This window comes from Podarcis pityusensis (assembly GCF_964106645.2).
Source record: "Podarcis pityusensis genome assembly, chromosome: 1".
Classification (NCBI taxonomy): Eukaryota; Metazoa; Chordata; class Lepidosauria; order Squamata; family Lacertidae; genus Podarcis; species Podarcis pityusensis.
Window position 1 is genome coordinate 84,862,939 of NC_138028.1, and position 24,618 is coordinate 84,887,556.

The window sequence follows — 24,618 nt, forward strand, 5'->3', positions numbered from 1 at the left end:
CAGGGCAGCAGTGTCACCACCTCTGCACACACTACTGATGGCGTACGCAAGAGGGGTGGGGGTGGGGCATCTAGAACAATAGTTAAGCAGGAAGAGGGATCCAGGAAGCACTTCCTCTTGCAGCTCAACTCATTGGTAGCTGGAAACTGGCCTTGATCTGTAACAATCAGATCAGCAGAACACCAGCTTTAACGCCCTGTGACCTCAGCCATACAAGGAAGGTTAATGTTTTTTTTACAAGCAGAATTCTCTGGCTCGCTCTTGACTTGGTTTTAAGGCCCCCCCCCCTTTAAACCATGTAGAACTCAAGGCTCTCAAAAAGTCCCTTAGGTTCTAACCTAGAATGCAGGCTAGTCTCTGACCAAAAGCTACACTAGAGAGGAGGCTGTACTTTTTCAAAGTGCAGATGGGGACAATCCCATTTTAAAAGTTCCTGTGACATGCACAGCATCTTGCATATGTAAGTTTAGCCATCTTGAGATGCAATGAAAATATGTTACAATTTTCTTCATTAAGGAATGGTAAGAAGACACCACTGTTCAGCTTTGCCGAGCAGAAAGATCAGTGCTGCTTTATGGCTGTGGTTATAGTCCACCCCACTATTGCTGATTGTGCAAAGCTACCTATACAGCAGCCAGTTGCCCTTTGTCACATTTGCAACAGGGATGGGGAACTTGTGACCTGCTCCTGTTGTTGGGCTCCCATCAGCCCCAGCCAGCACAGCCAATGGTTAAGGATAATGGGAGTTGTAGTTCAACATTTGGGAGGATACATACAGGTTTCCCATTCCTGTTCTACAGCTTTCTACCAATTAAACCTATTATTACCCTAATTTGCAGTGGATGGCAACACTGCTCTAGTAATTGCTATCTAGTCAGCAGTTCTTCAATAAGAGCATACCTTTGCTATATATGCATAAACATCTCCCTGGAAATCACATTTCCCACAAGGGGAATGAAGTTGCTTTTAACAACCCTGCCTCCTAAGCATCCTTTTCACTACTACCTAGGAAGTTACATTGTTCAGTGCCTTCCCCCCACCCTCATGGAAGCAGCTTGCAGCATCTTCTCTTCAGATTGGTCAAAATTTTGAAGACTTAATGTAAGAAGCCATGATCCCTTCAAGAGAAGAGGTAGGCAGGGCTGAGTTTTGCACCAAAGAAACTCAAATTCAGAGTCCAGAAAGCTGGATTGTGAACACTCTTGTAGTGTATTGCTCAAATCAGTGCGTCTAACACCTCCAGCTGTAATTTATGCCACTTTCAGGCATCAGAGGTAGGAACACGTGCTGCTAAAGCTTTAAATTCACTTGATGTCCTGAAATTCTCTTAGTATCCCTCTGTCTTAAGAAATATCACCAAGCATTGCCCAGCCATTTTACACCTACCCTTGCAGCCTTCACGTGTGCACCCAATACCAAATTCTAAAGCTTTTCTGTGTTTGCATGGAATCAAAGCACGTAACACACAATCCTACTAGCAATTTTGCAAGCTACTGGCAATTTTCATTCAGCAGTTTAAACACACTTTAATTCTCCTCCCAAAGTACCAGTTTGGCCCACAAAGCTGCTTTTATACATGTGCTTAGGATGGTTGCAAAGTTGTGTTTATTTTAGCAGGGCCTGGCCTGGCTTGGCAGCTCAAGGTACAGGTGTGCCAAAGAAAAAGAGAAATGTCAGTGGAATGTACCAGCCTCCCAAAGGCTGAAAATGGAAGCCGAGAGGAGGGAAAAGGAGCCGGGAGAGGAAGAGAGCAGAAAGAGGAGCCAGGAGCAAACAAAGGAAAAATACCTTCCAATATGTTGTTCCCGCCTTCCTCCAGTGGCGATACCACTTAACAGTTGTCTATATTCATCCCAAGATTAAGAGACAAATAGCAGCTGCTTGAAAAGTAAATTATAATTTCCAGCCGTTATATCTCCAAGCAATATCGCCCTGCCCCATGCTATCTACATGTTGTGGGGAGGTTTGAAGCATGTTTGATCACATATAGGCTGTCTCGGTGAGAGCTGCCGCCCTGGGTATTCAGGGTTACAGCTGAGAGGAACAGCCTGTGACCATTCAACAAGCTTCCTTCCCTGCTTCAGACTTCCCCTCCATGCAAGGGGACAACCACAGGGCAAGCACACAGCCCCACTCTCACCGCACACGGTTACTTGCATGGAGCTAAAATCTCAAGCCCTGTTGCTGAGGCTACTATGGTACTCATTAAGGATGCCAGCGGTTCTACAGGTTATGTATTAGTCTGCTCTGCTTACGAAAGGCTAGGATTGTTTACCTCTTTGACGCCATAATTCCTCCAAGAGGTCAGTTTACATATAGTTTCCAGGAAGGGTTCAGTATCAGGGCTGCTTAGCTTCAACAGAAGTGTTGTGTGGCGTTAAGACACTGGTTAGAAGTAAGCACGAATAAGCATGCCTTGAGAAAGCATTGCAAACTGTACAGTCCCCAAAGGAAAATGTTGTGATTTCCTTCCCAAACATGCAGATGAGCACCAAAGGGCCCTCCTAGCAGAAATACAAATTAAAACCTTAAATACAATTGCATCAAAAAGTTTTATGAATGGTCACAACTGGACAGATAATAAGAAAGGAATTAGTTTATGTTTAATAAAATGCACAAACATTATTACATTGTCAGTCCTGCCACTAGGCAGGCTAGTACCAATATGCAAGGGAGGGGAAGGATTTTGCACAGAATCTTGCCAGTGGCCTCTTTTTTGCTCGATGCAGAGTGAGACCTTCAACACCACTTTATATAATGGAAAAGAGCTTAACACAAGGCGGGTATCCAAGACAGCACCCCTGGGATGTGCTCCAGCAGCCGACACACAACTAATACAGTGTTGATGTGCACACTATTGACTCAGAATATGCTTACATTTTAAAGCCAGAGTCCCATGTCTTGGTTAGCAGTACTTGGAATAGCTTCAGGGAGTATAAATGGACAGAATATATTGCCTGTAAGGGTATGGGATCAGGGCACCAACTCTGGCTAGGCCAGTAATCAGCCTATTAGGAAGCTGGCCCCACCATCCCCAAGATACTTAGCATAGTGCAAATGAAACAACAGAACTGGTTTGCCAGATGCTTAAGATACTAACATGCTGCATTGTTTCAAAACCAAAACTGCTCCTGCTTGCAAGGTGAGAGTGTGTCCCACGCAAATGAGCAGCCAGCATGTCTAACAGTATGCCACCACACAGCCAATCTGCTACTAGGTCCTGAAAACTGATCAGGTTTTGGTATGGCTAGCAGAACTCTCTCAAAAGATGCACACACAAAAGTTGAGCCCAGTTTGAAAATAATCAAAAAGTTAGCTCCAGGGCCAGGCCCCCCCTACAATGGCCAAGACGACTTGCAGTGCCATGCGTTGAATGGCAGGACAAGGCACTGCACGGTGTCTACCCGGGCAGCAGGCTCCCCCCCCTCAATTAGCAACAGGCTCCTCCTTTGTACTTGGAACAGGCTTCTTGAGGAAGTGCATCACGGCTTGCACCACTTTGTCGGGGGAGATGTTGTACACAGGGTGCGTAGGCTGCTGTTGGAGGGAAGGAAACAAACAGGAATTAAAGGTGAAACTGTGTCTACTCTCACCAGTTCCATAGCAAGAGAAGCCAAGTCTGTCAACTTAGGTAAGTTAATGAAAGCAAGTTATTTAAGGACATATTTCATGGCAATATGTATGGAGCTACAGGAGTCCAAAGCCCAGCATCCTGACCACTGAAAGAAGTTTTCATCAGCTCCGCTGTAGCTTTTGAGAGTTTACTAGATGTTATCCACATATTTTCAACTTTGAAGGGGTCATTATCCTTGAGCAGTTGCCAAGGCCTCAGCACCAACCCCGGGCTCCTTCCCATTGTGCCACCACTTGCTTGCCAGCCCAGCTGCCTCTCAAGTGGGGAAGTAGCAACAGCAGCAAGGAACCACAAAAACCCTGGCTCCCTGCCCTCCCCTCTAGCTGGAGGTAAGGATTGTTCCTTATCACTGCCTGCCTACCAGCTGTTGCAGTGACACAACAAAGGAAAGGGGTGGTTCCACAGAAAGGGCATCTTGCCAAGCCCCGCCTCCCAAACCTGGAGCTGGCCTTGTTCAAGCCTCTCTGAGGAGACATTCACTGCAGCAGCAGCAGCAGCAGCAGCAGCAGCAGCAGCAGCATAGCAGCACTGGGGCAATCTCACAAGAAAATGCTTCTCTTCAAAATGTTCCCAGTGCAAGAGGGACATTTCCCCATGAGAGGAATAAGGAATGCACAATGAGAAGCAAAGTTCACAGTTCAAGGCTGTAATCATACTTGACGCATACCACACAGCAGGAGAATCTGGCTTGGGATGGAGGGTCATAGAAGAGAACAGGAAGGCTATGCCTGTTGAAAGCTCACAGACCAAAGGAAATCATATCTGGAGCTCACACTGCCTATGCAGAAAGACAAGAGCCTCAGCAAGCACCCCTCTTTCATTATACTTCCTATTCTGCCTTATCCACATTGCTCTTTATCCCAAACCTCACTCCTTCCTCCTAACCTGTCAAACCCTGTTATCTCAAATGCTGTGAAATTAAGCATCCATAGCCACCATGCGACTTGCAACAACAACAAACTATTTGGTGTGGCAAGTGCGCTACTCACATCCATCCACACACACACACACACACACACACACACACACACACTAAACACCATTTCTGGTCCTTCCTGATTATTTATTGTTATTATTTATTGAATTTATATACTGCCCTATATCTGGAGGTCTCAGGGTGGTTCACAGTCTAACCGCTGTGTGGTATCCTTTTCTGCCTTTGGCTATGTCACAGAGGGGGAAGGTTCATGCCAAATTTCTGGCACACTTTCCTGATGAGAAGAGTTAAAATATAAAGGAAACCCAAAACTACCACACACCAAATTTGAGATGTTTCTACCCTAATCTTGAAGCGGCAGGCCTATGAAGATGCAGAGGCAACAGGATACTGAGGCCTGTTGGCTGTGGAATGTCACCACCTGCCTTCCTAAGTAGCAAGGGCAGCCCTGTCTGAAGACCTTTTTAACATGGCTGTGAAAAGGGAAGGGAGGGGATTCAGAGTCCCTGCCCTATCTCACTAGCCAGAGTGTCTGAAAGCAGCCTTCATGCCAATGAAGGCTGCCATTACCAGTGCACAGTGAGATGGCAAAAAAGTGAATGAAATCAATTCACCGCTGTAACACATACTGAATTTTCACTAGTGTCTCCAGGATTATGAGTTGCAGACAAGGTTTACTTGCAGCTGAATGGCATCCTCAAAAGCACTAGCTTACTTTCCACCTATTCAAAAGTATGTGATTGGAAATTCTGTTATGAACTAACTTGTTCTGCACCACTTGGACTAAGATGCAGATCAGAACATAGTTATCCTTTGGATTCTGCAGTTCTCCCAGTTTTGTTATGCACGTCTCTACTTAAATAGCAATATAAAAGCATTTGTGATTTAGGAGAAAATTGTTCAAATTTTGAGAGAAAATATGGTCAGAAATAACAAATTTTGTGGCAATTTCCATATTTAAATACGTAAATAAATGCAATTTTCATTAGATTTCCTTAAAAAAATTGATGAAATATGGGAAATGTGATAGAACAGATTTAGGGATGGATCAGAGCGGCATCTTCCTGATCTGTGTCACTTTCACTTGGGTTCATTCCTAAGACACACACAAAACACACGCACAAACACAGCCACATCCTGGCATAGCTTACCAGGCGGTTCTCTGGCACTCCTAGCACTACTTCATGGAGAAGGTCCCCGCTGCCAAAATGCTGTGCTATCGACAGCCCACTGAGGCAATAGCAGGTATGGTAAAAATCCCGGAACCTGGCGGTAGAAACATACACAAGGTTGAGGTGAGTGAGAAACTGGAAGCCCAACCATTCCACTCAGCCACCCTCAGGGGCAAAATCTCCATTTGTTTCAGTGCAGGGTACGCAAAGCCCCAAGTTGGGTGCCAGATTAGTTTCCTGTAATCATCTTCTTTGTGATATTCTTTCACCTTATAGTACAGTGGTACCTTGGTTCCCAAACGGCTTGGCTCCCAAACAAATTGGCTTCCAAACGCCGCAAACCTGGAAGTACCGTATTTTTCGCTCTGTAGGACGCACCGGACCATAGGACACACCTTGTTTTAGAGGGGGAGAACAAGAAAAGAAAATTCTCCCCCTCTCTGCCCAGCACCCCTTCAGCAAAGCAGCAGGAGGCACTGTGCAGAGAGGGGGAGAATTTCCCCCCTCTTGTTCTCCCCCTCTAAAACAAGGTGCGTCCTATGGTCCGGTGCGTCCTACAGAGCGAAAAATATGGTTTCCCCCCCCCTTCTTCACCCCCAGCTGGGAGAGGTGGCGCACAGCTATGGCAGCAGCCTCTTTAGCTGCGCGCCACCTCTCCAGCCGGGAGAGGGTGCGCGGGGCTTCTTTAGCCGCGCGCCACCTCTCCGGCAAGGAGAGGCTGCGCGTGGCTATGGCAATACCCCCACTTCCCGCAAAAGCCCACAGGAGCTGCACACCCTTTAGGGAGTGCGCGGCTCCTGTGGGCTTTTCTACGAGGAGGGAGAAGGGACTGACTGGCTGCGTCAGTCCCTTCTCCCTCCTGAGGAAAAGCCTGCAAGAGCCGCGCGGAGCTTGTGTGCAGCTTTTGGGGGCTTTTCCTACCTACCTCCCCCCTGCATTCGCTCCATAGGACGCACACACATTTCCCCTTCATTTTTGGAGGGGGAAAAGTGCATCCTATAGAGCGAAAAATACAGTAAGTGTTCTGGCTTGCAAACTTTTTTTGGAAGCCGAATGTCCGTTTCAGCTGTTGGCATTGTTTCCGGGGCCAATCAGCCAATCAGAAGCTGCGTCTTGGTTTGCGAATGTTTTGGAAGTTGAAGGGACTTCCAGAACGGATTGAGTTTAGGAACCAAGGTACCCCTGTACTTCTGTTGTTTAAAAAACCACTTGTAAATTTAATCCCAGTCATGGGTATTCCTGCTGTATGCTGAGTCACAAGTAAAGATTTTCTCAGTTAGGGTGACCAACACTCACTTGCCCGGCTTGTCCAAGAGGCCCCCGGCAGGGCACTGGCAGCATAGTAGGATGTACTCTTGAAGCGCTTCCTGGTCAAACATCCAGTGTGTCATACTGAGGGCAGAGTCACCTAAAAGGAACAAAAACCCCAGTAAGAGGCTAACACTTCCACTGGAGAAAGAGCAGGCCAACAGGAAGACACCAAATGGAAGACTGCACTCCCTTCCTTCTTCCGCTTCGCAAGGGCGGAACTATGGCCACCCACTTTTGGGCCTTGTCCACACAGAAGCCTTCCATTTTCGCTATCGGGCAGTCATTTCCTTGTTCCTTAATCTAATGAGAGAAAGCAAGGACAGCAAGCAGATAACAAGCAGCAGCTTGTGGAGGGGATGCAACAAGGAAAGGTGGAAGGGAAGCACGCAAGGAGCATGTGCTGGCAGAGTTCATCTGAGGCAGTTAACCTAATAATAGAAATTCATTGCATCCTGCGAATAGAACTCTCCTCTCTGCGTGTTGAAACTGTCTCCTACATCGTGCAAAATGGTTCATCTGGCTAGTATTCCAGCTCTGAGGTCCAACAGAAGAAGGTTGCAGAGTGTGCTTTCATTTTGCTTTTAAAAGCAACATAACCCCTGCTCCCTGCTATTGTCACTTTTAAACTGTTGCCAGTTCCTACAGTGATAGCGCAACAGGGATATTTAGGTACATGCTGGGCTGGTATGCCAAAGGAACCGGTAACCCTGCACAGATTTGCTTATAAACAAACTATCATGCCCCACATCGCTTCAGACTGGTCCTCTGACACTGGCCACATCCAGAGATTTCGGGAAGTTTTAAAATCACAGAGCATCAAGCTAGCACCGTACGTTCAATAAGTGAGGAAAGTGTTGGAGATTTCCTTGTACATATGGATGCCATGAATATACTGCTTAGTAACTAACCACAACCCAATTTTTCCATAGATGAGTAGGTCCTTTTAAAATTAAATTACCGTATTTTTCGCTCTATAAGATGCACCAGACCACAAGACGCACCTAGTTTTTGGAGGAGGAAAACAAGAAAAAAAATATTCTGAATCTCAGAAGCCAGAACAGCAAGAAGGATCGCTGTGCAGTGAAAGCAGCAATCCCTCTTGCTGTTCTGACTTCTGGGATAGCTATGCAGTCTGCATTCGCTCCATAAGACGCACACACATTTCCCCTTACTTTTTAGGAGGGAAAAAGTGAGTCTTATAGAGCAAAAACTACAGTATACCCTGATACATCTGTAAGCAGAGAGTTCTGTGGAGCAATTGTGCATTATAATATATATATTTTTAAATTTCACCTATTACATTGCCCTCTTGCATCTAGTGGAGAGAGAGGCAAGAAAGGAGGGCATCCACCCCTTTTGCTCATAAATCACCCTCCCAGGAACCCCCCTCCCCCAAAAACCCCACCCCAGTTTAGGGTGACGGTTGTGCATTAAAGTGCAGTTATTGCTTGGGTCCCTTTTTCCTCTCAGAGTGCAACTGTCACATCAGCTGCCCATCATAGAATCATAGAATCATAGAGTTGGATGAGACCACAAGGGCCATCGAGTCCAACCCCCTGCCAAGCAGGAAACACCATCAGCTTCGCAAAATCTCTGCAAGGACAGTAGTTAAGTGAAGGGGAGTTGGAAAGTTTGGCTGTGAAGGTGTGGGGAGGTAAACATGGAAAAAGCAGGTGAATGAGGGACATTGGGGGGGGGAGTGGAGGGCAAGTGCTGAGGAAGAATGGCACTGGCACTCTTTGATACAATGACATTTTTCATGGGTCCCCCAACAGCTTTGTTATTTTCAATTCTATGACATGTTGATGCCGGTTCTACTGTAACATTGAAAGGGAGGTTGTTGGGTTTTTTTAGTTTCCACAAGGACAGAGAATACAAATGCTGCAGTGAAGCACATATTGTGTCTTTTGCTCATGCTAGGCTCCTCAAACGAAACACTCCACATCTAACAGTTTGGGGGTGAGAGGAAGCAAGTGAGAGGGGCAGCATACCTGGGGAATGGTGGACCAGCTTGCAGTGCTCAGACTCACCTTTGGCATGCAGGGCTCGATGTAAGAGAGGCAGCAAGCCAGCCTGCCAGAATGAGTAGCAACCATCTACCAGCTTGTTACAACGGCCCTGAAACCCTCCTTCAAAACGCATCTGGCGGCTTGTAACCCAGTGCTAGCAGGGAGAGAAAGCAAACATCACTATTGCTCACTGCAGCCACAGGACCTGCTACACCCAGCGGATATATCAATGGAGGGAGCCACAGACAACTGCAGTCCCCTAGCACAGTCGGAGGGCACACACCCGTCCCCCCGTCCCCTTCATGCTTCATGTGTTTCCTGCAGCAAAACCTAACATGCCCAGGTTGCCACAGAAAATATGAAGGGGTTTCTGATAATTAAACTAAACGAGAAAACAAGCAACCAAGCAAACCAATAAAACTAGAAATGAGAAATTATTGCACGTTGGTGAACATCAAGAGATCATGTTTCTATCGTATGAATGGCCCTGAGATCCTGCCATTTCAGGTTTGAATCAAATTATTTATTTATTTCCCGGTGCTGCACGTATGCATGGTTACATGCAAGCTAATCACGCATCAGTGGGGGATGACCGTATTTAAAGACAGTTACAGACAAAATGGGGTTTCACGATATTATGAAATAATGTTAGAAATGGTACATGTTTCCTTTTAATCAATTAATGCAGAGCTCAAGGGAATAATTATGAATATGTGCTGTGAATGTACAGACAGACACTTTTAGGGAGAGCATAAGAATGGAAGGGGCAGGGCAAAGGGGGAATCCCAATCCTAAATACTGAAATCCAGTGGGATTTTATGTTTTGGCATTGTGATGGCTATGACAGTGCCTTCTGCACTGATAAGGCTCCATCTAGAGTGCCTCTTCCACAAAGGAAACGGGTTCCTTCATTTGCAGAAGAAGAGGCAAGGGATTTTCCCTGATTACTCTGTGCCGCCCGCAGTTCTGCTCTGCAGGGTCCCCTGACGCTCTGGAGCAGCTTTACGGGGAATGCTAAAATTCACTTCTCCGCCCATGAACAGTGGTGTGCTCATGGGAGCTCTGGATCTGAGCCATAGTGAATGTTGAAACAGCAGCACAGAGAGAATTAGAAACAGGCTGGCAAATGGTTACTTACCAATAAGCTTTTCAGATTCAAGACGTGCTCACTTTTCAGAATGACCAGCGCTGCCAGTCCACAGAAAGTGTACCCTCCGTGGGCCTCCATGCCAGGGACGCCACCGATCCCACCCTCCCAGTTCTGACATCTAATTCAAAAGCAAAGCACAAAAACAGGAAGGAAAAAAACACAGGATATGTTTTCTTGTCCACAATACAACAATTATCTTCCTGCTCGTTCTCTAGACTCCTGCTGCTGGGCAGGTAACTACACTCAAACTTGGCAACCAAAGAAACACTGGGTGTCCAAGGCCAAACAAGAGCTAAGTGTTTTCCTACCTTGCTATCCAGTCCGCTGTCCCTTCAAAGAGAGTTGGTGTGATGATGTTGGTAAGCGAGGCCACTGATGCAGCACAATACGCACTCCTGAGATTTAAATATGAGACTATTTAACTTCTACACATGGCTGAAGAATGATGCAATCCGAGCTACTGCTGTCAGGGAGACACCAGTCATATTAAACTGCACAATCCACCCAGCCATGAACGTAGAAATGACACAAAGAGTACTTGGAAGTTAAGTCATTGTATACTCATGACTTGGTTTTAATATCTGAGCAACCCTGAGAAGGCATTTGCTCAATGTACTCAATCAACTTGTTGGTGAGGGTGGGAGGAGAGGGAGGGAGAGAAAGAGGGAGAGAGAGACCATGTTTTGTTTGTTTTAAAATAAAATTACTCTGGATGAGGCTATTAGAATGGAAGGTACACCAGGAGCTAAATTCAGAAGAGTTTACCCCAGTGCATCCATTTCAGAGCCAGTGTGGTGTAGTGGTTAAGAGCGGTAGTCTCGTAATCTGGGGAACTGGGTTCGCGTCTCCGCTCCTCCACATGCAGCTGCTGGGTGACCTTGGGCCAGTCACACTTCTTTGAAGTGTCTCAACCCCACTCACCTCACAGTGTGTTTGTTGTGCGGGAGGAAGGGAAAAGGAGATTGTTAGCCGCTTTGAGACTCCTTAAAGGGAGTGAAAGGCGGGATATCAAATCCAAACTCTCTTCTTTCCTTCCTTGATGTACCAAGGGACTGGTATCCTAGATTTATATTAGTAGCCATGGAAAGATACTGAGCGGATTTCAATATTGTTAATTAAGACAGAAAAAGCCTTGCTCACAACATTATTCATTGAAATCCCAGGGGAAGAAAAATAAAGGTTACATTCTTCCCTGAAAGAAGAGCCAGAGCTTCATTTAAAATGGTTTGTCACAGCAAGCCACTGTACAAGTTGAAAAAGATTTTCTTCTTCAGCTTTAGAATCTGCTGCACCAAAACAAACTGGCCATGTCTGCCATTCTTTCCACATGCAAGCACTTCTCTTGAACTGCAGCCAAGGACTGCCTTTTCCTGCCCCCTAGAGGGACAAGCCAGGAATATTTAACATCACTTACAGCTGAAAGAAGCAAATAATGGCTCCCATAATCTTCCTAACATTAGAAGCCAGCATCTTATTCCTCCACTGAAGTTTAGCTACACTATTACAAAACAGGATTAATGCTTGTTGTGCTAAGACAAAACTCTCTACGAACACCATTGCTACAAAAATTTCATCAGAACCCAAAGCTGCTGCTGAGCATCACAGGAAAGAAATACTTGAAACATTTCCAACACACCTGACATCCACCTCTCCCCCTATGTGCATGATGAAGGAGCCATCAGGCTGCTTCAGGGAATACAAATAGTCCAGAAGCTTCTCTCTGAAAAAACAATAGAGAACATTTATCCCTATTAAGAGGGGGAAAACAACTGAGATGCTGGAAGAGCCAACCCACATGAATGAAAATACGCTTCAGGGTCATCTAGGCCAGGGGTTTTCAGTGCTTTGCTGGCTGAGGAACCCCTCCAACATGTCATGATATCCTATGGCAACCCAGCCCCCTCTCCCTACCAATAAGAGCCCCCCGCCAACTTTCCCTCCGAAAAAGCAGGTTCCACAACCTCTTCTGACTTTGTCCCCACCACGGTGTTTTCATGTTAAGGTAAAACCTGCTATTCCATTGCCCTGCTGTACAAGCCTAAATAAAAGAAATACATCATCTCACACAACCTCCATGTTTGGACCCACAGCTCCCAGAGAGAGACTGATTTTGACCATTTCACCACTGGTGTCACATGATGCACTATGGGACTAGATCAGGCTGCGTGTGACTTGTGGGCACTCTCACTCTTTGAGTGGGGACGCCTGGCTGGTGCAGGATGGGAAAGTGATGTGCCTGAGGTGTACGTTGGAATGCCTAGCGATGAAAGTGGACTCCAAAGGTTCCGCAGAACCCTGGTTAAAAACATGAACCTGGACTAACCACCTCGATTTATTTTTTCTAAATATGGAGCTAACCCTTCTCTAGCCCTGGAGTGTGCAATGGTTCTAGGGGTTGCTCGTGCGTAAGCTTGTCCCAACCTCTGGCTGGGTTGCCTGAGTGAACCTTTCCTGTCCGGGCAGCCACTCGCCCGTGACTGTCTCAATCGCTGGCAGAATCCGTCAGTGGGCGTTTCTTAAACGTCTTCCAGCAAAGAAGCTCTTTGACGCCAAGTCTCCTCCTACTATCCCTGCACGGAAGCCTTCTGCGCAAGGAGGGCGTAGGCAACGGAGGACCCTTCCTCTCCCCGCTGGTCCCCGGCAAGGAGCCATGGGACCACCTCGCCGATTCCCCCATCTCCCCCATCCACTGGAGCTACGTTGATTCTCTTCCCCAGAAGACGGGCTGCCTCTCCCACTCCCGGGACGCTCTCCGGGATCCCTTTGGAGCTTGCTCTCTCCCTCAGACACTGATGGCAGTTCCCTGACAGAGTGCAAGAAAGGCCTGAGCGCCAGGAAGAGCTTTGCTCTCCTTGATTCAAAGCAAAGGAAGCTACCAACAAGTGGGCGGGAGGCAGTGTGGTGGATGTAGACACCAAGCAGCACATTGTGGCAAAGGCTGTGTTGGAAAAGGGCCACCAGTCCAGCTTACCAGCTAACCTTTCTTCTTCAGCAAGTAGGAAGGCTGAAGAGGGGGACTGTGCTGGCAGACATTGGTCAAGAATGCTTCAGGCTTCACCTAACATCTTGGATCTGAGCAGAGGGGAGGGGGTCCCTCCTACGATTTTACCTGTTGATAACACTGTATGCCTCTTCAGTCCCAATAATGCAGAGAGCATTGACGGCTGCGTACGTTGGAGCAAGATGTGGGTACTGGTTTGGTCCCCCTCCAAAGCCTCCGCTGGGGCTCTGACAGCGGCTCAGGAACTGGCACACACTAGGCACAGAGGAAAGACCAAGGACAAGCTTAGTTTTTATAAGTAAGAAGCATTTAAACACAAAACAAGCAGCACAGGGCCTTCCCGGGCTAAGAAATAAGGACTGCACCTCTTATACTAGCAGCAGTGTTTGACCGCGCCAGTGGCTCTACAGTCCATTGCCACATTGCGCAGAAGGAAGGGGGAAATTGAAGCAAATGTACAACTCGGACACTAAATGAATTGGGTTGGATCTGGAGAAGCTGGACTCCAGTCAAATAATGAGGCTCTCGCACTTCCCTTGGCAGCCGTGTCCACATACATCCCCCAACACACCAGAAGTTGCTCCCAATAATCACAAGTGGGGGGATGAGGTACAGGAGAACTGCAGCGGGAGAGGAAAATATCAGCAGAAAGCGAGGAAGGCCTTGCACTCGAACGAAGGACCCCCTGGACTCTATGGAAGGTTCTCTCTCACCAGAGCCATCTAGCTGAATCTCAACAGCAGAACAAGCATTCTCCTCCGCTTTTGCCATGCTATTCCATTGTTTGTTATTGTTTTAATCCCAATATACACAAAGGTCTGTTACAGGCGCCTTTTCCCAGGCTCTCCCCCGATCTATTTTGGGACAGAAGCTGCCTACATGGAAGGTCTGTGCGATCAAAGAAGGGTTTGTCTCTCCCCACCCTTAAAATATTGATTTGGGGGCATCGTTTAATGACATACTGTAATTTACATTTTACTTATTAAGAAGCAAGTAACACTGAGAACAACACCCCCCACAATAAGTCTTTAATTTAAGATCAACGTACACACAATATATGTGTATATGGAAATTTTTGCAATGCAATTGCAGTAGTCACCCATTGAAATGCAACACATCCAGCCCCAGACCAAGGGGGGCAGGCCACAGAAAGTGCAAATCTACTCATCTACAACAAATCTTGTTGTAGGTGGCAACAACACTGCAAAACAGCATCCAGAGTGCCTTCTGGACATGCTGATTAAAGGAACGAAACTCCTTTCTGTAATGGTTATATTTCGCAGCAACAGTAGCTCCCGGATACGGATCTGAACTAAGGATAATTTAATGTATAACCAAGTTATACATAACACATTTTATGTTCCTAAAGTAACAAAGTGGCTTTAAATCTGTAAAGGGTGCTAAAAAGTATTTAAAATATTACAATTTCCCCCCCAAAATTCATTCCAATCCCGCCCCCCACAAAAACAAGGTTTTTTCAACATTTCCCAAAATTGTGCAACTCAAATTCTTCTCAACCCAATGCCTCCTGGGTGAAAATGACTGTCTCCACTACAATCCAGTAAGAATCCTGCTTTTCCATTCATTATACACATCAGACCTTGGCTGCAGAAAGCAACTCAAGCTTACTAATTTTCCCTCTTTCTCCTTACAAATTGCAAAACTTCTCTTCTTTGAAAAGCAATTTGCAACCAATACTTCTTTCAAATGCAAAAAAACCTTCTCTCTCCTGACCACCACCACTCTTTTGCAGACACAGATTTTCAAACCCTGCAGGGAATGGGTTTTTTTCTCCTAGTGGCTGAAGCTGATCTCTTACCGCCACCATCTTTGCTGATCACAAGATGCACCAAAAGCTTCTACTCGAGGAAAAAGCTATTGAGAGGTCATTGTTGGAGCAAAGACAATGCACTGTTGTATTTCAAAAAAATGCTCTTATGCATCATGCAGGGACATTGGGAGGTTAACCCAGAGAGGCACACACTGTGCAAAGATAAGGAAAACTTCTGGAAGTTAATTTCTCCTATAATTTGTAAGTCAGAAAGTTGAGCAGAAAGTTTTTTCAGGTTATACTTAGTCCTTATTTCTCTAAATTTTGAGTTCTGAATTTACCTCCAAATGTTTAGATAGGCAACTTTACTAAATAGCTTGCTAACAAAAGAGAAACTCATCTTTGGTTTCTGAGACATCAACAGAAGCCGCCTGCATAATTTTTGAGCTTCTCAACAACGACTCCCAGCAGTTATGTAATGACAATGCTCGGAATAAATGGCAAAGTGTTTTGCAGGAACGGAAGTGAAATATAAAACAAATCTTACTCTGAAGTTACAGATTCCGGGATGGGTTCCTCAAGCAGTTCAAGGCTGTGCAAGATCCAGTAGCACAACCATGGGCGGCTGGCATCTAGACACTTGGAAGAGAAAACGACAGCTGTTAAAATCCATGACTGACACAGCTGCATTTGTTACACCCCAACAAAAGGAGGGCAAAGAAGGCGAATCAGAACTGGAAAGTAAGAGGTTTAGAAGGATAAAGGACACCAATTTATGAAGGGAATTTACATACCTCTTTAAGAATAGCTTCATTAGTCGCACAATCCTAAGCTAACATGAGAACCTCTTTTCATTTATCACTAAATGGACAGAGCAAAAGACACGGGTAACAAATATTTAGCTTTCAACCCCAGAGGAGCCAGCACTACAACTGAAGTGGCTCCTGGAAAATGGATTTAGCAAGGTCAACGGGAACACAGCCAGTGTTTCTATGGCCTACAAAAGTGCCCCTCAGTGAGACAGGAAAAAGAATTCCCTTGATACCTCAGATTCCAGAGAATAGTTAAAGAAACCTCAGCTGTAGAAAAAGCAAGGAGGATAATGAGCCATAATCATGTTAACCCACCATCAAATATTTTTCCACTAACAAAATATAAGTAGGAAGGAAACAGTACAAACTCCTTCAGCCAGAAGGGATTACCTCATAGGCATCTGTCAGTTGTCTCAGCCCTCTCTTCAGGTAGTGGAAGTGTTTCTCTCGCTGCAAAACAAACCTGAAGGATAGACCAAAAGATATACAAATGATCAAAGAGTCATAAAGCCACGTAAGTGCTCTACAGCCATGTGTGTTTGTTTAACCCTCCTTTAAAACCATCCAGGATAGTGGGCATCTCATCTGAAGTCCATATGGTAATAGTGCAGAGAGAGACAGGAGGGAAACAGTGCAGATGGGATTGACAGAGGAAGTATTCTTAAGTTATTCCTAGAAGAATGATACCTGTAGAGCAAAGGCCCCCAGGAGGAGCTGATAAAGATGGGAGCAGGGAGGATCAGGGAGAACACGCAAGACATTTAAGCAAAGATGAGAAGAGAGAGGAAGCCGCTGTTCATAATTTTATAAACCTGTGATCATGTCCCTCCTGAGACATCTTTTTCAAAAATAAAGGCCAAACTAGAAGTGACATCATTCACACAACAGCAATTGTGTGGTTTTTATTTACTTTTTATTAGGTAAACAGCAGGAGCAAGGAGCCAATTTGGACCGGGCCCCTGGCAAGGGGATCAGACCCCTGCATCTGCTGTGGGTAGGGTTACCATATGTCTGGAAAACTTTTTTGTCATATGCCAAAAAAAGCTCAACTTTGGGCAAAACTAAAAAAAAAGCTCAACAACTCTTCTGTCTGGATTTTGAAATATGGCAACCCTAGCTGTGTGTATTGGAAGAAAAGCTCCCATTTGTGCCAGTCGAGGCTTTCCTTCCAGTGCTAACCAGCAGGCATGGGGGCCAGCTCAGCACTATCTATTTTGTGATGGAAAGACCAGAACCATCTAAAGTATTGTAAATATGAGTATACCACAACTCTATATAAAGGCATTGCTTGAATCCTAAGAGAAAGGAAGGCAGTTCACAGGAAAGTCACCCAGTACTTCCTCACTATTGCAGCTACCTACACACATACCCCATTCCCCAAAAGCCTCTCCAGAAAGTTGAGGGCCCTCCTGAGCAATGTGGGATGGGGTATATAAATCAGCAGTCAAACAAGAATACGGAGCATGTGGAGGAAAGATTGCATGGATACAATAACTTACTGCGTGTCATGGTGATTTGTCTTATAAGCATCAAAGACCTCTTGGACTATATCTTCTACTTTTGTCTGCAGCAAGTTAAAGGGACAAAGAAGAGGTACAATAACTATGGGTGGGGAGGATGCAGAGAACACTATATGCTAGCATTTATTATTAGGATTATTATTAAAATAATTTCTACACTACTTTTTTCAAAGGTCCCAAAGCAATTTACTATGTAAATTAACAGGTAAGACAAAACATTACAAAATATCAAAATAAAACATTAGAGATGGACACATTTAATGCAGCATACGTAACAGGAAAGCAAAATATTTTCTTAAACATAAAAACACGACAGGTAAAAATCAGAATGCAAGAACCCCTCTGCACTCAGAAGACAGAACTATTAAGAAAGAACCATCACAGCACAAATGGAGCAATATGGCAAGGCATGCCAAGAAGAAAAGTGTCTACGGCAGCTGTGAGTAATTGTTAAAAGGGTGTCAGAGTTCAAGAGGGCTGCTGCTGCTCCAGTTTTAAAAAAACAACACAGAGGCTCGTAAAAAAAGTGGATGGTAACAAATAACAAGCTACAGCTCCTTTAGTATATCACATCTACACAACTGCTGCCCGTGAGGAAAGGTCACAGTTGAAAGGCAGAATGTCCCATGTTCAATCCCGGGCATTTCCAGGTATGACCGGGAAAAAGACTCTAGTCCAAAATTAAGTTAGGCAGCACTGAGATAGATGGGTCAGTGGTTTGACCTGGTCTAAGGTAACTTCCTATGTGCCTGTGGTTCAGTGATGCAGCACACAATCAAAAAGGTTCTTCTGCTCCCAGGACATCCCACCCATGTAGCACTGTACAATATGCACAACCCAGGCTGATCCTTGGGGTGGGGGGGGGAGAGTTGACGACAAGCACTTTCCAAGAATCACTGAGGGTTTTAGCACCTGTAAGAGCACATAGCTAGAATCAAGACACACAATGAAGCCCTCCACCCATCTCCTCAGTGAAATGAACCATCAAACAGAATGCATGGGAGCAAAATCAATAGTTGGTATGATAGGAAACATTAGATTAGATCACATATATATTTAGGCAGCAGAGGATACAACACTTGCAAAATCTTGTTGCGAGGCACTCCGTTTGGATAGAATGGAGTCATTTTTAGTGCATTGTTCCATCTATAAATATATATGTATGGAGAAAGAGAGTAACTGGCAACAGTGAGTGGAGGGCGTTTCGCCGTGGAATGAGAAACTTGCAGGCTAATAACTTACTGCTGCCATGCTAATATATATTAAGCTAAGCTCTGGCTTAGTTTTCCCGCTGCTTTTGCCATAACTGTCTGCCAAGACAGTGACATTATGAATTGATATATTATTTGTGAGACACCACCATTTCAGTAAGGAGCATCTTAAAGGTGATGGGACTTTCTGCTGACAAGGCAAAGACTTGTTCCACCTGCCTTGCCCCACCCTCCAACCCTCGGAGCCTAGAAGCCTTCAGAACGCAGTTACTGCGTCTTTTGATTAACTGAGTGGAAATCTGAGTCATGGGGATGGAGAAAGAGTGTGTGTGAATTCAACAGTGCTCAGTTTTGTTTTTGGTTGTTAGTTTGTTAATGTTCACATCGTGTTGTGGATTATGAGTGCTGCAAATGCTTTGTGAATCTTATAATATAACTTTTCTTGTGGTTGTGCTGTTTAGCCTGTTTTTTAAGTCGCTTTGTTAATAGTGTTTCATGCAAGGTGGTTGTTTTACTGATGATTTGTTAAATTATTTTGTATGATTTATGTTGTAATTGGGATGTTTTACTATGCTAATACAGTGGTACCTCAGTTTTTTAACGTAATCTGTTCCAGAAGACTGTTCGAGTTCTGAAACATTCGAAAACCGAGGATGCAACAGCCGACAGCTAGGCCTCAGGATCTTGCACTCAGCAGAAGCCGCATGGCATGTTCAACTTCTGAGGTGTGTTCGAAAACCGAAGCATTTACTTCCAGGTTTATGGCATTTGTAAACTGAAATGTTCGTCAACAGAGACGTTCGAAAACCGAGGTACCACTGTATTTGTAAGCTGCTTTGTGATTCGGGTGAGTGAAAAGAGGCACAGAAATATAATAAATGAATTATTTAATGAAACACAAACAATGGAGAAGAAGTGCAAGAAGGAGAGAAGCATGGCAGCAGGATATTTAAACACAACCATAGGGTTGTGTTTAGAGGCTGCTGCTCCAGCTCCCAACAAAAGAAAGGGAACTGCTATGAAGCATGCATGGGGGAGTGGAAGTCATTAGAAACCAGGCTCACTGAGAGAGGCGGAGGGGAAATAGCGAGGGGAGACAGAGAGGAAGAAGCTCAACACATCATAAGGTTGGGTGTAATAGGTGAGGAAAGGTTCTAGGAACTAGAAGTTGAAGAATCAGTGCAAGGTGTGTGCATGAACGCACTTAGTTTTAATAATTTGCCTATAGCATCAAAGCAGCTAGGCTAAGCTGAAGCCAGCACTAAATGCTCAGCAACAGAAAAGGGCAATCTGTGAGGTCTCTGACCAGCTCATGCTGTATTTCTACTCTATGGCTACATGAACAAAGAAATCCACATTGGCATTCACATCCTTATTCCACAGCTCACCTTAATTGGGGCCACAAAGCCTCAATTGACATTTTCCTGCTCTTTTGCCCTGGTATCTAATGTTTTCTCACTGTCTCGGATTTGAAAAGTGCTGCCTTCTCCATTAAAGGTCAGATTCTAGGGAGAGATAATGAGCAGCAATCACCCCTCAGGGATGTCTCAGGCCTCCAGCAAGGAAGAAAGTCCAACTAGTAATCATGTTTACTGGATGACTGTAATTTCAGCTGCTTTGGTCTTAACAGTGGAAAGCGGCAAGTGCAACTAAAATCAGAAGTAGGCCACAAAATCCAAGACTACATCCACACAACACGTTTAAAGCAAATGACATCTCTGCAAAGAATCCTGAGAACTCGTGATTTACCTCTCATGGAGCTACAATTCACAGCACTTTTAACTACAGTTCACAGGATTGTTTGGGGGAACTCATGTGCCTTAAATGTATCCTCTGAATGCACCCTAGTATAGCACATCAAATGCATTCAGTTTCTAATACATAGAACTATTTTGCCAGCCACATATGCTTTGACTTTAGCAAATTTCTTTCCAGAACCTTAGGAAAGGTAGTTGGCTTCCCCTCAATTTCAGAGCTTCTCTCAAGGATTGAGTACTATTTGGAAGGGAAGGGGTCAAATGAACTAAGCAACTGAGTAACTTTACATAAGTTCCTTTCGCTCAGCTTTGCAGCTATAGAAACCATGACCATCAAGAAAAAGATGGTCAGACACTATCGGTTAAGCAACATTTATAAATAATCATAATTTGTTCATTGTCCCGCCAGTTGAACTTCAAAGAATGAAGTATTTCCATGACTAACAGGACTTAATTAAAACCAGTAGAAGGATAATTTAAGTCCTATAAACTCTAGGATAGTCATTTCCATGATTTAACTGGAAATGATTTACTGCATAATTCTTTTACACAACCAAGCAAACCAAAGGAAAATCATAACTATTAGTGCTCTACTCAGCTGTGTCTATCCAACACTACTTATCCATTTATGCTCTGATTTTACACAAGTAAGTTTGTTAAATCTCTGTGTTCTATAGCCTGTCTTCCTGAGCCAAAGAGCTCAATTCTTATGAAGGGGCATACCTGGCCATCCAACTTTTGCACAATTAAAAAACCAGTGGTATTATGTCAGAAATATGAATGACAGGCTTTAGCCTAATGAAGTTAACAGAACAAGTGGTTTGAGACTTCCAGCTTTGGAATACTGTATTTTTCGCCCCATAGGACGCACCAGCCCATAGGACGCATCAAGTTTTTTGGGGGGGAAATAAAGGAAAAAAAATTATTTCCCCCCCAGGCGCTTGTGGGGCAGGCAGCAGGGAGAAGCGCTCTTCTCCCCGCCGCCTGCCTTCAGATCAGGTCCGGGGACAGCAGGAAGACCGCTGCGTCTCCCAGCTGTCCCCAGAGCTTGCGGCGGGGTCTCCCCGCCGTCAGCCTCCAACCCACTTCGGGAGACAGCGGGATGGCGGCGTTCCGCCTCCCTCTGTCCCCTGACCTTGTGGGGCTGGCGCTGGGGCTCTCCTGAAGCCTGGAGAGCGAGAGGGGTCGGTGCGCACCGACCCCTCTCGCTCTCCAGGCTTCAGTGAAAGCCTGCATTCGCCCCATAGGACGCACGCACATTTCCCCTTCATTTTTGGAGGGGGAAAAGTGCGTCCTATAGGGCGAAAAATACGGTACTTTTAACTGTCCTGTCTACCAGTGGACTTGGTGAATATTGTGAGCTGAATACTACATAAAATATATGCAACAAGGTGGTGTACAACATAAGAACATAAAAATCTACTGGATTACTACCATTTTGCCATCTATATTTCTGAGGGAAAGTATATGCAGGTCTTACCACACAATCACCATAGGAAGCAGGTCTAGCAATACCTATCACATTTTCCACTTAAAAATATGGGTTACCTCAGACAAAGTCAGATGACTGTCCAACCAGCATTGAAGAACAGTCAGCCCAAGTGCAGGTAGAGGTCTTTCCTCTCACTGATTAATTCCAGAAACTGAGAAGAACTTGTATATGTCATAGATATGCCCTACTAACTAAAGCTCAACCCTCTTTATCCCCTCCTGGTGAATAATTAAGATGTCTTCCACAGAGAACAAACCACAGATATAATCACTGAATTACAGAGACCTTTCAGCAGGTAACTTGACTTGAATGCTTAAAATATATCAGTAAATTGCTCCACACGTTTTACTAACACAACAAAATTGTGATGTGATTGAAAGGATGCCTTTGATTGATTCCACAGGGGTAGCCATGTTTGTTTGTTGGTAAATCAGCTATGTTTGTTGCCTGCCCTTTCTTAAACACAGTTCCTCAATACAATACCACAGCAGCAACATACATACAACAAAACTGCTGAGTGTTTCACTATATATTGAGAAAGATGTAGCCTTGCATTTAGTTCAGTGTTTAAAAACACACACACCATATTATATGATGGAGGACCTGGGGCTAGCATGCTTTGAACTGTTATCCTATGGAGCCTTGTAACTTGCTGATCACCAAAGAGTCCTTTTCTCAGAGTCCTGAGTTTATTGCAGCCCTTCTGCCCCCAACCTCTGAATTCCAAGCCTATGTCCTTGCTCCTCCATGAGTTCAAGCCTTTTATCTCTTCACCTCTTGTTGTTCATGAGCACTCAAAACATGTACATCAGGATGATGCCTTCCTATTATCTGCTGTTTTAGAAGCATCATCCTCCACAGTATGACATTGACTTTTCAAAGGTCACGTAGTTCCAAGGCTACCTTCCCCCTGAACATTGCAAACAATGCTCCGTAATCAGACCTGAAGCCAGGCGGGTCAGGAACTGCTTACCATGCACATTTCAAACAGGTTTTATAAAGGCATAAAGTTACTAAGCATCACAGTAATTAGGCACTGGCAGGAATAAATGCTTAATCACTAAGGCTTATAATATTGATGTTGTATAAAATACCCACTTCTCTTTTCCTCAAAATACTTATGCCTGAATTGTTAAAGGACTAGATAGAAAAGCTTGGGAAGCACTAACATTCTAGCCCTTTTATCTCCAAAGATGTTAAAGCTTTGCCTGGTTCCAAATGTATCAGTCCTCACAACTTTTTTGTTTAAGGTTATGGAAGCAATGTCCTCCTACACAGTTTGGTGTTCCAGTACTTAAATTTAGAAATTCAGTGTTCTTCGCTACCACTGAATTTCTAAATTTAAGTACTGGAACACCAAACTGTGTAGGAGGACACAGACATGCACATCATTGTCACTGTGCACCTCTCAATTCAGTCTCTGACCTTACGTAGGAAAGAACCACAAAGGGATTCTAGTTGTGATTACTTGATCTGTCTGCACGATTAGGGAACCTGATAAAAGTGTCCATGACAGAACTGGGTAAGAAGGGTGGTGAGAGACAGCAGCTAGTGGAAAGGGAACTGGTGTGGGATGCAACCCCTTATCATTTGAACCCAGCACTCTTTATAACCATTGTTACCTTGCTTGTGTTTTTTAAAAAATAGGTACAGTAATGTACTTTTCTAAGACCACTTCTGTTAGCATACAAATAGTCAGACTTGAAAGTTGCAGGGATACAGTAAGATCTGGATATGAATAGGATGTGTGCCTATAACTACAAATAGGTGTGAGCTGGAAGTGGGGAAGTTTGGCTGAAGGGGATGGGGAAACACCACTATTAAAACCACCCTGAATCTCCATCTGTCCCAATATATAGATTCCCCAAAGGTAGGGCGAGTTTTGAAGTGGGGTCCAAATTCACAAACTGCGAGGAACACCAGCAGCACACCCACGTTTTTCTCCTGTTTCCCCACAAACAGTTACTCTCTAACAAGGTTTCAAACAACAAAAGAGGAGGTGCAAAGCGGTTCTCCAACGTGTGCAGACAAGGAACTCCATCGTGTGTGTTGGGAAGCGGACAAATGGCAAAAAACATAGGAGAGGAGGACTAGGCGAGCCTCCAGAAGCGACTTAAGCATATTAATGCATCAGCTTCCATGCGCAATGGGCTACCTGAAATGGACTTAAGGCGGCACATGGAGAAGTAGAGGCTAAACCAAATCTAACAAGATAATATACCTCAAAAAAGCCCCACCCCACAACCCTGGAGATTCTCACTGTGCTGAACACAATGGATCTACAGGGCGGCCACCGGGGCATCGTTCTCTCTCCGCCCGCGAAGAAACAGACCGGACCCCTGAAGCTACACGCCCGCGAAGTGCACCCTGGGAGTTGTAGTCCCTCTCCCTGGAAAGAGGGGGCGGCTCCCAGCCCCACCTGCTCAGCTGAAGTGAGGGTCCGAACTCCGTCGTCCTCCAGCCTCTCCCGGCCCGCTTCCGTGCCGCCCCGCCGGTAGCGTCTCCTGTCGGCGACGGGCTGGGTAGAAGCGGCGGCCGCCATGATCCCACAGAGCCGCTCAGCCCGCGCGACTGAGGCTGGCAGCCCGAGAGGCGGTGTGCTCAAGCCCGGCTACGGCGGCTCGCTGAAGGCAAGAAAGGTCCGAGCGCGCTGCTCTATTACTATATACTGTAGCAGCTTCGCCCAAACGCGCTGGGAAGCGCCGGCGGCAGCGTCGGTAACTCACTGCCGCCCCCAGGTGGCGCCTATTTTAACCCGCCAGTTTCAGCTCTCATAATGTGCCTCAGATGCGGCAAGCGACTGCTAGACGCTGTGATCCCAGGTGGGAATCCTCTCTCTCT

General features: G+C 45.3%; 1 protein-coding gene across 2 annotated transcripts; it reads right to left on the reverse strand.

The window, feature by feature from the left end:
• Positions 1 to 2,581: 2,581 nt before the first annotated feature.
• LOC308476115 (protein farnesyltransferase subunit beta-like) lies at positions 2,582 to 24,398 on the reverse strand. 2 transcript variants are annotated; one of them, XM_081003509.1, is made up of 12 exons: positions 24,197 to 24,398; positions 17,297 to 17,361; positions 16,188 to 16,260; positions 15,533 to 15,624; positions 13,323 to 13,469; positions 11,850 to 11,933; positions 10,522 to 10,608; positions 10,202 to 10,331; positions 9,085 to 9,217; positions 7,040 to 7,151; positions 5,723 to 5,837; positions 2,582 to 3,537 (listed from the first exon to the last, which is right to left on the reverse strand). In XM_081003509.1, the coding sequence occupies exons 1-12, from the start codon at positions 24,317 to 24,319 to the stop codon at positions 3,427 to 3,429; spliced, it is 1,272 nt and encodes a 423-aa protein (XP_080859635.1). In that variant the 5' UTR covers positions 24,320 to 24,398; the 3' UTR covers positions 2,582 to 3,426. The 2 variants fall into 2 exon arrangements, with proteins under 2 accessions (XP_080859635.1, XP_080859634.1); XM_081003508.1 differs by lacking the exon at positions 24,197 to 24,398 and adding an exon at positions 23,933 to 24,094.
• Between the last annotated feature and the right edge of the window lie 220 nt (positions 24,399 to 24,618).